Below are 11,754 nucleotides of genomic sequence, written 5' to 3' on the forward strand. Positions count from 1 at the left end.
CGGATAAAATCGTACGAACTAAGAGAATAAAGGCGATTGTATATTGAAAAAGAAATAGTTTTAATTAAAAAATGTTATTTTTAATTCTTTAATTTTATTTCTAAATTGCAAAGTAATATAACACTCTTCGAACTTCTAGAGACATTGTCCATATTCATTGTATTTACTATTTAATTCAATCTAGTTCCATTGTAAGATTTGATATTATAAAAAAAGTTTAATATTATAAGAAAAGACGATTAGTTAATAATTTTTACTAGACCAGTTAAAATGATACATTGATATATAATGAATGATAATAGAACTAGATACAATCAACATCTAAAATCGATACATGTAAGATCGCTACATAGTTATTTTAAAAAAATCTTAGAATCAGTTATGTATTAATGGTTTTTGATGGTCAAGGATCTGAAACTACGCGGGGCCATCATGTGTCACGTCGCTGGAAAAAATACAAAAAATTACACCGTGTAACGTAAGCAAATATTATTAGGTTATTGTTATAACATCTTATACAATATATTACAAAATAAAAATGTTTAAAATATTCGTTTTTAAAATTCGGAAGACAAAAAACAATGATAAAAAATGCTTTCGTCATTGATATTAATTTGTCTAATGAATTTTGTTTTCACTTTCAAACGATTCTAATGTTCATAAAGAATTTCTATACAGTTTTGTATAAATAGTCATTATTTCATTATATTCATTATTATGTATTAATTTCAATCGTAGAAATGCGATTGGTTGATTTTGAACTAGTTTTAACATATATATTTGTGTGTGTATGAATGCATATTGTTATATGTCCTTCGCACTTTTTTGTTACGAATTTAGTCGTAAAAGTTAGTAGTAGTGCGCACATGTGTGTATATATATGTACACACACACAATTTAATATTAACATGAGTAACGCAGGAAATTAGTTAGTTTATATAAACTTTATTATAAAATATACTTTTTACATATTGTATTATATTTATGTAAAATTTTATTGTTAAATTTTGTAATATTGTAAATTTTAATTCGTGAAAGCGCAAACGTGTAAATATTAATTTTTATCATTTCGATTATATTTGATTAAAAAAAAAGTATTAATGTATGAATTCCGGAGTTAGGTTAATTGTTTTCAAGTGATGTTTCAAAAGTGAAACAGACGTGTATTTTGCAACAAAATAAAAAAAAAAAAAATAAAACGAACAGTATGGTGTGGAATACTACAAATCGCAATGAAATCACTATTACATTTACTTTAAAATAAATTGAATTCCTACATATTATTATATAATCGTAATATAATATAACGAAGTAATATAGAAAGATTACGTTTCAAAATAATTTATATAATTAATAATTTACGTGATACGTAGTACGCATATATTTATGTATGTATGTTTTTTTTTTTTTTTTTATTTTATCGTGTTACGAAAACATTGTTTTGTTGTATTCTTTTTATGGTGAATACGTTTATACGATCTCTATTACTATTTTTTCCCCTATGTATCTTACTATAGATGGATAGGTCTTCGAATTTGTATCTGAAATAGTTTTATCCGAAATTATGAGACGCGTTGGAAAAATGAGGACTTCGAAGTCACGTGTAACGTATTAAGATCATTGAATGATTATCTATTGACTATTTTGACGATACATTTACGGATTTAAGTCGTAAATAAAAATGACTGATTTGTGGTTAGGTGTTATTAAAGCATAATTATATTGTGTTAAAATAACGAAACTTATTCGAATAAATGAACGCAACAAGATTACTAACTACTGTTTCTATAACAAGTGTTACTCGTAATATCCATATCATACTGTCTCGTCAGGAGCAAAAGGTAAACTCGAATCTTTTGACTGATACGAGTACATCTTTTGGATTTTCGTATTATGTAAGAATTTGACATTAGAAGAAGGTTAAGGTTAGGAATTTGTATATGCTAATATCTTTTTATTCCGTCTGAACTTAGTAAAGGAAAAGGTTGATGCAGATATGGTTTACATTACAATTCTTTATTGTTGGTAATTCTTTTCTTTACGTTTATGTTAGTGTAACTGGTAATGGCTTTTTAGATCTTTCACATGCTCGAGTTGCCCCTGCAACACTCACTTTTCGGATATCATTGCAAAAGTGCATCAGTTCCAGAAATATTATTTTCAACATACTCAAATGTAATTGAATACATGTTTAATCCAATGACACATCAAGAATTTAACAAAAATATCATGGAACCTCTTTTGGATACTTGTTATGCTACAAATAGTAATTCAGCATCCTGTGATATACCATATAATATTTCTAATACAAAGGTGGTAAGTCACAGAGCTAGCACTGACACAATGGCAAATGAAATGGCTATTAATTCATGTATGGAACATACAACAACTTTACAACAAAGAACTATTATCGATAAGCAAAATTATAACGCTATAAGGAAATGGAAGAGATTGGGAAAAGGTAAGAAATTATATTTCATTCAACATTGTAAACCTTAACTAATCTAATTTGCATACAATGTATTTGTTTATAAAATTTTAAATACTTCTATTTATATGTTTGATGTCATCTAACATTTATAATTCTACAAAATCATCTTTGTTTTTAAAACATAGTAAAAGTTCTTAAAAAGAATTGAATAATATAATTGGAAAAATACTTTGAAAACAATAATTCTTTTTGCTATTAATTTTTTCTCCAAAATAAGAAGATTTCAAGTATAAATATTAACTAAAAAATTTTTATTATAATTCAGAATCATCAAAGGTATAACTATCAATTTATATTTTAATATTTACTTTTAACATAGATAAAAATTATAATATTTAAAATTTTTGCAAAGTTGAAATTAGTAAAGGTTTACTAAAGTTTTTTATTTTATTATCGATGTTATTTTATAATTATTTTAATTCTGACATGAGTTTAGGGAAACTACAGATGGATGGAGATGATGCATTTGTATTTAGACTATTGTCTTTCAATATTCTTGCACAAAATCTTTTAGAAGCTCATCCATATCTGTATCTGCAACATAATAGGGAAGCATTGCCTTGGGATATACGAAAACCTCTTTTATTACAAGAAATACTTGAAGCACAAGCTGATGTAAGGAAAGCACAAAATATAAACAACTTTCATATTTGTATTTTTATATATAGGTACTTTTACTATAATGTTGCATAGGTTATATGTCTTCAAGAGATGCAGGAAAAATATTTAAATGAATTTTTAAAACCTTTTAAAGAACTTGGATATAAATATCTGTACAAGAAACGAACTAATGATAAAGAGGATGGTTTACTATTGTTGTATCATTCTGATCAATTCAATTTGGTAGATTACATGAAAGTAGAATTTTATCAACCAGGCATAGAACTCCTTAACAGAGACAATGTTGGGATAGTTGCAAAATTATCATTTTGTGATAGCCCAGATACACAGATTGTTGTAGCTACTACTCATTTGCTTTTTAATCCAAGACGAAATGATATAAGATTAGCACAAACTCAACTACTACTTACAGAAATAGAAAAAATTGCATTTATTGAAAACACAGCGTAAGAAATATTTAATAATTATTACAAATGTAATATAATCTATAGTTTCTTCATATATTATAAATATTTGCTTGTTATGATACAGATCGGGCCCAAAATATCTACCTATTATTTTTTCGGGTGATTTTAATTTGGAGCCTTATACAGGCGTTTATAAATTTATAACTGAGGGATCTTTTGAATATTATGGTAAAGGCAAAAATCTGGAACCTACTGAATTTCGTGCTTTATCTTATTTATTAATACCTCCACTATTACGTATTACGGATAACTGTCAATATTTTCATCTCTTAATTAAAAGATTAAAAGAAAATATTACTGAAGATGCAGAGGTACATTATTAAAATAATTATAATATCTAAAGAAATAATGGACAAATATGTTTATAAGTATTTTAGAATTGTTTGGAATGAATATTATAAATGACTTACAATTTTGCTTTAATGTGCATATATGTATAATTCGTGGGTCATAACTGTTGTTGCTATTATTATAAACTATATTTAAAATTTAACTAGAGAATTCTGATATATATATTTTTATAGAAAAAGGACACTAATTATGCTGATAAACAAGATACATCATATGGCGTAACTGTATTTAAGCAAACTGAATTTGATACAAACAAAATTGAACCTCAACTTATTGAAATAACGCAAAATGATTATGTCAAATTTTCATCTGGCAGATTAACACATCCTTTTAATTTACGTAGTGTTTATAAACATACAAACAAACATGGAAAAAAAGAAGTAACAACTAATCAAGGGGAATGGATTACAGTTGATTATATATTCTATAGTGATCTTGAACCAATAGATACATACACCTTGCCAACTATTGAAAAGTGTAAAAATTTTCCTACTATACCTAACTTTGCTGTTGGAAGTGATCATTTATGCTTAGGGGCTAGTTTTAAAATATTAAAGAAGAAGTAATAAAAGTACAGGTGAACAAACACTTTTTTGTTTAAAGTTATTATAAATAAAAGAGAATCTATATTTTAAATAAATCGTGTATGTGTACACGTAATTTTTAACAAAGTTTTTATTGATATGACAAAAACATTTAATTTATATATCTTGAAAAATGTCAATGATTCAATTTTTTCATAGATTCTACAATTAACTCTTTTTATGAAAGTGACTATATTTACCATCAATTCATTATAATGGCTGTGAATATGTAGTGATCTTATTATCATAAAAACATCAAAGATTTGTTAAAGGTATAAATTATAATTTTACTTTTATATAAGTAGTAATAGATAATAATACATCACAGAATACATATTTAGACAAAATTCTATAGTGTTTCTCACAATATAGTTTATAATTTTGGTTTTTTTTTAAGGATGACTATATGTAGATAATTTATGTAATATAATAAAACTTATTTGATTACACATTTTCTTTATTTATAACAAAAATATCATGAATTATATACACTATATTTATAAAGTTATCTGAATTTCTAGTTTTCATTTAATGAATTAGTTCTTAATGATATAGAAACTTTTAGATACATAAACAAAAATTGAAAATACAAAACAAATATTGAAATTGAAAAATTGAATAAATTGAAAATATAATGTCGATGAGTTTATTTTGATTACGAATGTTAATTAATTAAATGAATATACATTATTGTTTAAATATTAGTTTATTGCACTTCTTGTACGTTATACATTATTTATATAATTATAAAATTATTCCAAAATTATATATTATTCCTAAGACCCATTAGCATGAACGACAACACGTATTTGCTTATTTTTATCATAAAATTATCAGTCGGAAACTTATTAAATTTCTAAGTTAATGATTTTGATAAAAAAAAGTCTTATTTTAAATATAAAGGTTTATGTAAGGACACGACTCTTCCGAATTTTTTAAAAACCTTTATTTTATAAATTATTGTCGAGAAAACATCATTTTTAACATAATAAAAAAAAGCTTTTTCAAAAGTTCAAAAAAGTCATGTTCTCGCTTGAATCTTTTTATCTTTAAATTGTAACCTTGTTCATCTAAATCGTTGAAGAATTACGTCTGTACTCATTGTTGGAAAACCATTATAAAACTAAGAATGATGAATAGTTAAAAGACTCATGATATCTATTATTATGTAGTAAAATAGGAATGAAAGATATAATCTTCAAAAATGTTTTTTTACTGAAAGTGAAAAAATAATAACAAAACATGATAATATATTAAAGAACAAAACATTTCTTATTTATAAAAAAAATTCCAAATTTAAAAATTTTTTTTATTTATTAACTTTTGCTTTTAACTTTTTTGTAATCGTTTCCACATTTTCTTTTTTTTTTTTTATTATTATATAGAATGATTCAATATCTGTAATGATTTTAGAGGTAACCAAAAACAAAAAAAGACTGAAATTTGAAGGATGTTTTTAGAAAAGAATAACTTGTTTAAATTTTCGAGTTCTGGACCTTCCCTCATAAATTAAAAAACATTTATTCACTGAATGTGAAAGATTAAAATCTTATTATATTCATATTTTCGAAATTTTTTCCTTTGTGTATTTTTAAATAATATTGATAAAGGAAATATAATAATTGTTTTTTACTGTATTTTTTTCATTGTATTTTTGAAATGTATAGGTTCCTCTGTTATAGTATCAGTATCTATACGCGATTTATCAACAGCATACAACCTGAAAAATATTTTTATAAATTAATATAATCATTAAAACAATATCAAAGTCATTCTTTTAGACATTGCAGGGTAAAAGTAGATAATAAAAAAGTTATCTTACCATCTCTGATAAAGATAAATAAGAAAAACAGCATCATCTCTGAAGCATGCTATTCTGTGAGCTGTTGGCATTGTAATAATAAAAGCAAATATATCATCAATGAAAGTATTAAATGCTTTATACATGAAAGCTCTCCATGGCAAATGAGCTACAGATTTTAATTTGTAATTAATGAAAAGTTGTGGAAGCATAAATAAAAATCCAAATGCATAGACACCATTCACTAGAGAATTTATGGTCCAGGAATACCAACTATAACATGAAGTACATTTGTTAATACATAAAACAAACATTTATTCTCATAAAAATTATTAATATATATAATACTAATATAATTTAGATAACCCTCAACAAAATCTTGCACATCAGCTTCAATAATCCATTTTCTTACCTTTTGTGATGTTGATAAATTAGTGAATAAAGTGCAGCACCAATAACAAGTGGATATAATAAATAGCTTAGATACCGCATACTTTCACTATCAAATTCTCTTGTTTTCTTCTCAACAACATTGATATTATCTTCATTAAACTGGATTCTTGGAAAAATTCCACCATAACTAATTACTTCTATTCTTAATATTTTTTTCAATTTCCATAACTATTAAGAAATATTATTAGTACAACTAAGATGTCTTTTTCCTTATTTTAAAACAGTGGTGCACGATATATTTATCAAAAGATCAATAATTGATAAATATTCACAATCGGCTTAAATCATTACATGAAATATTTTATGGGCACCAATGTTTTATACTAATTATTATGTACCTCTATAATAGTGCCTATTCCAGTTGGGATAAGTACAAGTAAAGATGAATTTTCTTCCAATAAATACAAAAAAATTACTATCTGACTAAAAGCTCTCCATACAACTGACCATTTGCTTAGTCCAGCAAGATTATTCTTCCTTCTCCAAAAATTTACATCATTTTTGAAAGCAAGGAAGTCAATCAGTATCTATAAATAAATATCAATTTGTTTTATGTAACTCATAGTTTTATGTGTGTGTGTGTGTGTGTGTGTGTTTTTGTAATATTTTTTTATACTCTTACATGAATGGCTGCAATGAAGAAAGTACCTCCTAATAAGTATATGTTAGTATCTGCAAAAATTCCTTTTATTTCATCTATATCTTTGTCTGAAAATCCAAGGTTTTTCAAACTCTGCATAGAATCTTCAACATGTAATATTAATCTTAACTTTCCAAGAGTTATTGGAGTATATATAATAGAAACATTAACAGTTTTATTCTGTGGTGATATTTGTAAGAGATCATGATGTCGAGTTTGTAAAAAATCATAATTAATAATTGGTAAAAATATATTACCATTTAATATCCTGTATAATAAGATAATGGATATAGAATACAAATAAAATCATATAAACATATTTTATATAATAAAATTTACTAACAGAAGAATATTAACTACTACTAATCTCTGATTTGTTTACATAGAGTAGGATAATTAAAACATTGAAATATCTTTATGTAATAAAACCTATATGTACATATAAATAAATTGTACCTTAAATCATTTATAAGTTCCACAGGTACACTATCTTTAGGAAATCCAATATCTTCCGTCATTATTGTAAATGTTACTTTGCTTTTAATGTGCGTTATTGGATGAACATATTTTTCTTTTTTTCTGACAGTTACATCTTGCTCTCCTAATAAATTAAAAACTTTTGCTTCAGGTACTGAATATTGTGTTAATTCTATAATAGTATTTGTCATAAATATATCCTATAAAAAAAAAGTATATTTATACACAGTATAATACATTTAATAACAAAATTTAATGCACCTTTATACCTTTTGCAATTCTTTAAAAGATTTGAATTGTTTCTGGGAACTAGGCACCAATATCACATGTAGAAATAATGTCCCATTTTGTTGTGTTTTACGAGGAAGATCTATGGAAAGAGAACTAACAAAAAGAAGGGTTATTTATTAATCTGAATATTAATTCAATAAAGTTATATTACTAATATAATTTTTAAACTTAAATATAGACGCACATTTCTAAAGAAATTTTTTAAATTTGATTAAAATTATAAAAAAATCTAATTACAAATAAATACCATATAATAAACATGTATGATGAAGCTCACATGTTTTGTGTTTGAGTATAATCAAAGTTTTGCTGCATATATAAAGAATTAACTTCTCTCTCTATTGATGGATGCTTCATTATGGAACTATAAATATATAACTGCAATTGTGGATTTTTGTATAGATAGGACTTCAGACATGGCTTTCCTTTTTCACATGAAGGAACAACAAATAATAAAGATAATGTATATATCGAATAAATGATGTATGCCAAAAACACTTTAGAAAATATAAAACTTATCGACGGACACTGCATTTTTTATATGTACATACATACATTAAATTATAAGCAACATTGATTTTTTTTAGGCCTTTATCATACACAATTATACCCGTTCAAATGATATTTCTTAAACAATTCGTTGTAGCGTAATATATATCATGTTTGTTTCATGTGCAAAAACGTAAGATTATCACAAATGATGATGACACGTGTCACTCAAAGCAGTGTCTTTTATACTCTAATATATTTTTCTAGAGACTGAAACAAATTCTCGCTCATATCGGAAAACAACGGTTTGAATTATGTCTCCATTGCTTATTGGTGCACTGATATTATTATCGATATTTAAATTGGACTAAAAAGAGAAACAGTCTGGAAGTGCTTTAGCTCGTGACGGAAGTAAAATTATGGCTGCCATTTTTATACGATAATTCCATGCGTGCCAAATTCAAAAAATATACATTTCATATAGATTGAAGATTTAAGAGTAAACAAACGTATATATTTATTTTTCTCATAGCATATATTACTTCATAGACCATCACTAAACTATATAAAGTATGTATTTAAATCTTTCTAGATTGAAATAATGGACAAATAACTTAATGTTGCAAGATGTAGAACAGAATTTAAAACTAATCTGCAAAATATCTAAGAAGACAGAAGTTATGGGCAATCGTATTTTTAATGTCATCGAGAGTTTCGATTTTTTTCCTAAGTGGTAGATTTAAAAAAGAAATGCTACTATCGATCTTAGTAAGTTAAAATTTCACATCTTCATCTTTCTTCCATAAAAATATGTATTTGCATAAACATACATTCTGCTTATTACATACGTGATATAAATTTTTTATAAAATTTACGATAGTTTTGTGTACATATGCAAATTGAAGATATAATTATGTACGATAAAGAAAAACCTTTTTATAGTATTGTAATTATAATTTTAAAAAACTTATATAATCTGCTTAGAATATACAAAAAAGAAATTAATTCTGTATCAATGCAAATATACATATTTTTATGGTAATACTTTAAGGATTTCTTTTCTTTGTATAAAAAATATAGAAAAACATATTTCGTATAACAGCAACGAGCGATTTGCAACATAGAACAATTTTATATAAATTACTGGAAGTAGGAAGTAGAAAACAAAAGTTGAAACACAATCATGAACTGTATTGATTTTATTACCAATACAGACAGTTTTTGATATATTTTAATAATTCGATAAACGGATTTATATAATGCCAATCTTGTTCGCAACATCAAGAGCGTCATAATCACGTGTTAGACGCACATACGCCTTCTTTTTTCCATCTGGCCTTATAAGTGTATTCACTTTGGCCACGTCAACGTCGTAAAGCTTTTTAATAGAAGCTTTGATGTGATATTTATTAGCACGTGTGTGGACAATAAAAACTAATGTATTATTATCCTCAATCTTTTTCATGGCTGCTTCTGTAGTTAAAGGAAATTTGATGATATTGAAAGCATCCATCCTAAAAAAAAAAAGAAAATGAATATATCACTATGTTATTACGTATTATTATACATACAGATATGAAAGATTCAAAAGTACTCACCGACTTCTATTAGGCACTGATTTTCGTGCATATTTAGGATTTCTTGGAGGTCTGAATGTCTTTGGCCGATGAAAATGTACAGAAGTCCTAATCTTTCTTACTCTAGATCCATGTACACCTTTCAAGATCTATGCAAAAAAATAATTATGCTTTTAATCCATTTATGAAACAATAATTTACCTGTTATATACATTTTTAAATATTCAGTTTATATTTATTATTTTTATCACAATAATTCAATGAGATTCCCTTCTATTTAATTCATCATTCCAATATCATATAATACAATTAGAAAAATAAAAAATTTAGTGTAGATAAATACCTTTTTCTGAGCTTTAAGAGCTTTTTGAAGAGGTGTTGCTGGCTTGCCTCCCTTAGGTGTTTTCTTCGTTGCTTGCACATTTTTCTTAGGTTTAGAAATTAAAGGTTTTGCTGCTACTTTTGGTGCAGGCTTAGCTGCAGGTTTCGCTGCAGGTTTTGTAGAACTTGCAGGTTTAGCACTTGCTGGTTTTTTTGCAGTAGTAGTAGATGGCTTAGATGCTGGCTTTGTCACTTTTGAAGCAGAAGCAGCAGATGCTGGCTTCTTCTCAGCTTTCTTTTCTGTTTTTTTCTCAGCAGTCTTACTCGCTAAAAGAAAATAAGCAAAATAAATACAACAATAAGAAATGGTAAATATTTTTGTTAGGCACAAATATTTTATTTACTGCTGTTTTATTTACAGATTAGATTAATAACTTTTCTAATGCATCATGTAAAATATGTTTTTGTGCCTTTAAATACTGATATATTATGATCAATGAGGAAAAAAAATTTAATGAAATAAAAAAGATTTAGTATATATAATCATATTAAAAAACATGTGTTCGACAAACCACATGGTTATGTTGCCTCCAATAATATATGTTTACAGTGTACTAAAACTTCATTCGCTCGATAATATAATCTTTTTTCTTTACTTATACTAATTTAAATTTTATTTTCCATTATTGAATATATTTTATAGAAAAATTACAGTACATAATTAATTTTTAAACTTACCTGTTTTCTCCGTGGGTTTCGGTTTGGGAGCCATTTTGATAAAAAGAACAGCACTTCTAACCGGAAACAAACGCTTCGGAAATATGACAACTACGTTAGTCGCTTAGTCTCAGTATAAATTTAAAATTTTAAACATTATTTTCTTATATCGTTTTTAAAACATATAATAGAAAATAAAACATGAAATGAAAGAATTTTTTATTAATAGTGCATCCAATATAAGAAATCATATTAGTATATTCTCTAAACAACTTATTACACTTAATATTAAATTCTCTCTATATTAATAAAAAAAAAAATAATTAATAGAAAAATAAATTTAATTAATTGACCAGCATTACTAAATTTTTCAGAATGATTAAAATAAGATAAATATTGTTGATTGAAAAATAATGAACAATATAAATAAGTAAATGACATCGTAAAATAAAAAGTATTTTAGCACTTAATAAT

At 25.4% G+C, this 11,754-nt stretch overlaps 3 protein-coding genes across 9 annotated transcripts; 1 reads left to right on the top strand and 2 right to left on the bottom strand.

The window, feature by feature from the left end:
• The first annotated feature begins 306 nt into the window (after positions 1–306).
• On the top strand, positions 307–4,963 carry LOC127069541 (protein angel). 6 transcript variants are annotated; one of them, XM_051006656.1, is made up of 7 exons: positions 1,475–1,841; positions 2,077–2,461; positions 2,928–3,106; positions 3,185–3,558; positions 3,644–3,890; positions 4,104–4,507; positions 4,674–4,963. In XM_051006656.1, exons 1-6 carry the CDS (start codon positions 1,755–1,757, stop codon positions 4,494–4,496), a joined length of 1,665 nt encoding a protein of 554 aa, XP_050862613.1. In that variant the 5' UTR covers positions 1,475–1,754; the 3' UTR covers positions 4,497–4,507; positions 4,674–4,963. The 6 variants fall into 6 exon arrangements, with proteins under 6 accessions (XP_050862615.1, XP_050862617.1, XP_050862616.1 ...); XM_051006658.1 differs by lacking the exons at positions 1,475–1,841; positions 4,674–4,963 and adding an exon at positions 307–478 and having other exon boundaries at positions 4,104–4,590; XM_051006660.1 differs by lacking the exons at positions 1,475–1,841; positions 4,674–4,963 and adding an exon at positions 530–928 and having other exon boundaries at positions 4,104–4,590.
• A 238-nt stretch (positions 4,964–5,201) lies between these two features.
• LOC127069542 (lipid scramblase CLPTM1L) lies at positions 5,202–9,058 on the bottom strand. 2 transcript variants are annotated; one of them, XM_051006661.1, is made up of 8 exons: positions 8,454–9,058; positions 8,155–8,269; positions 7,865–8,085; positions 7,391–7,676; positions 7,107–7,295; positions 6,728–6,936; positions 6,337–6,588; positions 5,202–6,234 (listed from the first exon to the last, which is right to left on the bottom strand). In XM_051006661.1, the coding sequence occupies exons 1-8, from the start codon at positions 8,708–8,710 to the stop codon at positions 6,144–6,146; spliced, it is 1,620 nt and encodes a 539-aa protein (XP_050862618.1). In that variant the 5' UTR covers positions 8,711–9,058; the 3' UTR covers positions 5,202–6,143. The 2 variants fall into 2 exon arrangements, with proteins under 2 accessions (XP_050862618.1, XP_050862619.1); XM_051006662.1 differs by having other exon boundaries at positions 8,424–8,596.
• A 791-nt stretch (positions 9,059–9,849) lies between these two features.
• LOC127069543 (60S ribosomal protein L23a) lies at positions 9,850–11,378 on the bottom strand. The gene is made up of 4 exons (XM_051006663.1): positions 11,302–11,378; positions 10,586–10,890; positions 10,264–10,391; positions 9,850–10,179 (listed from the first exon to the last, which is right to left on the bottom strand). The coding sequence occupies exons 1-4, from the start codon at positions 11,333–11,335 to the stop codon at positions 9,918–9,920; spliced, it is 729 nt and encodes a 242-aa protein (XP_050862620.1). The 5' UTR covers positions 11,336–11,378; the 3' UTR covers positions 9,850–9,917.
• Between the last annotated feature and the right edge of the window lie 376 nt (positions 11,379–11,754).

This window comes from Vespula vulgaris, chromosome 15, assembly GCF_905475345.1.
Source record: "Vespula vulgaris chromosome 15, iyVesVulg1.1, whole genome shotgun sequence".
Classification (NCBI taxonomy): Eukaryota; Metazoa; Arthropoda; class Insecta; order Hymenoptera; family Vespidae; genus Vespula; species Vespula vulgaris.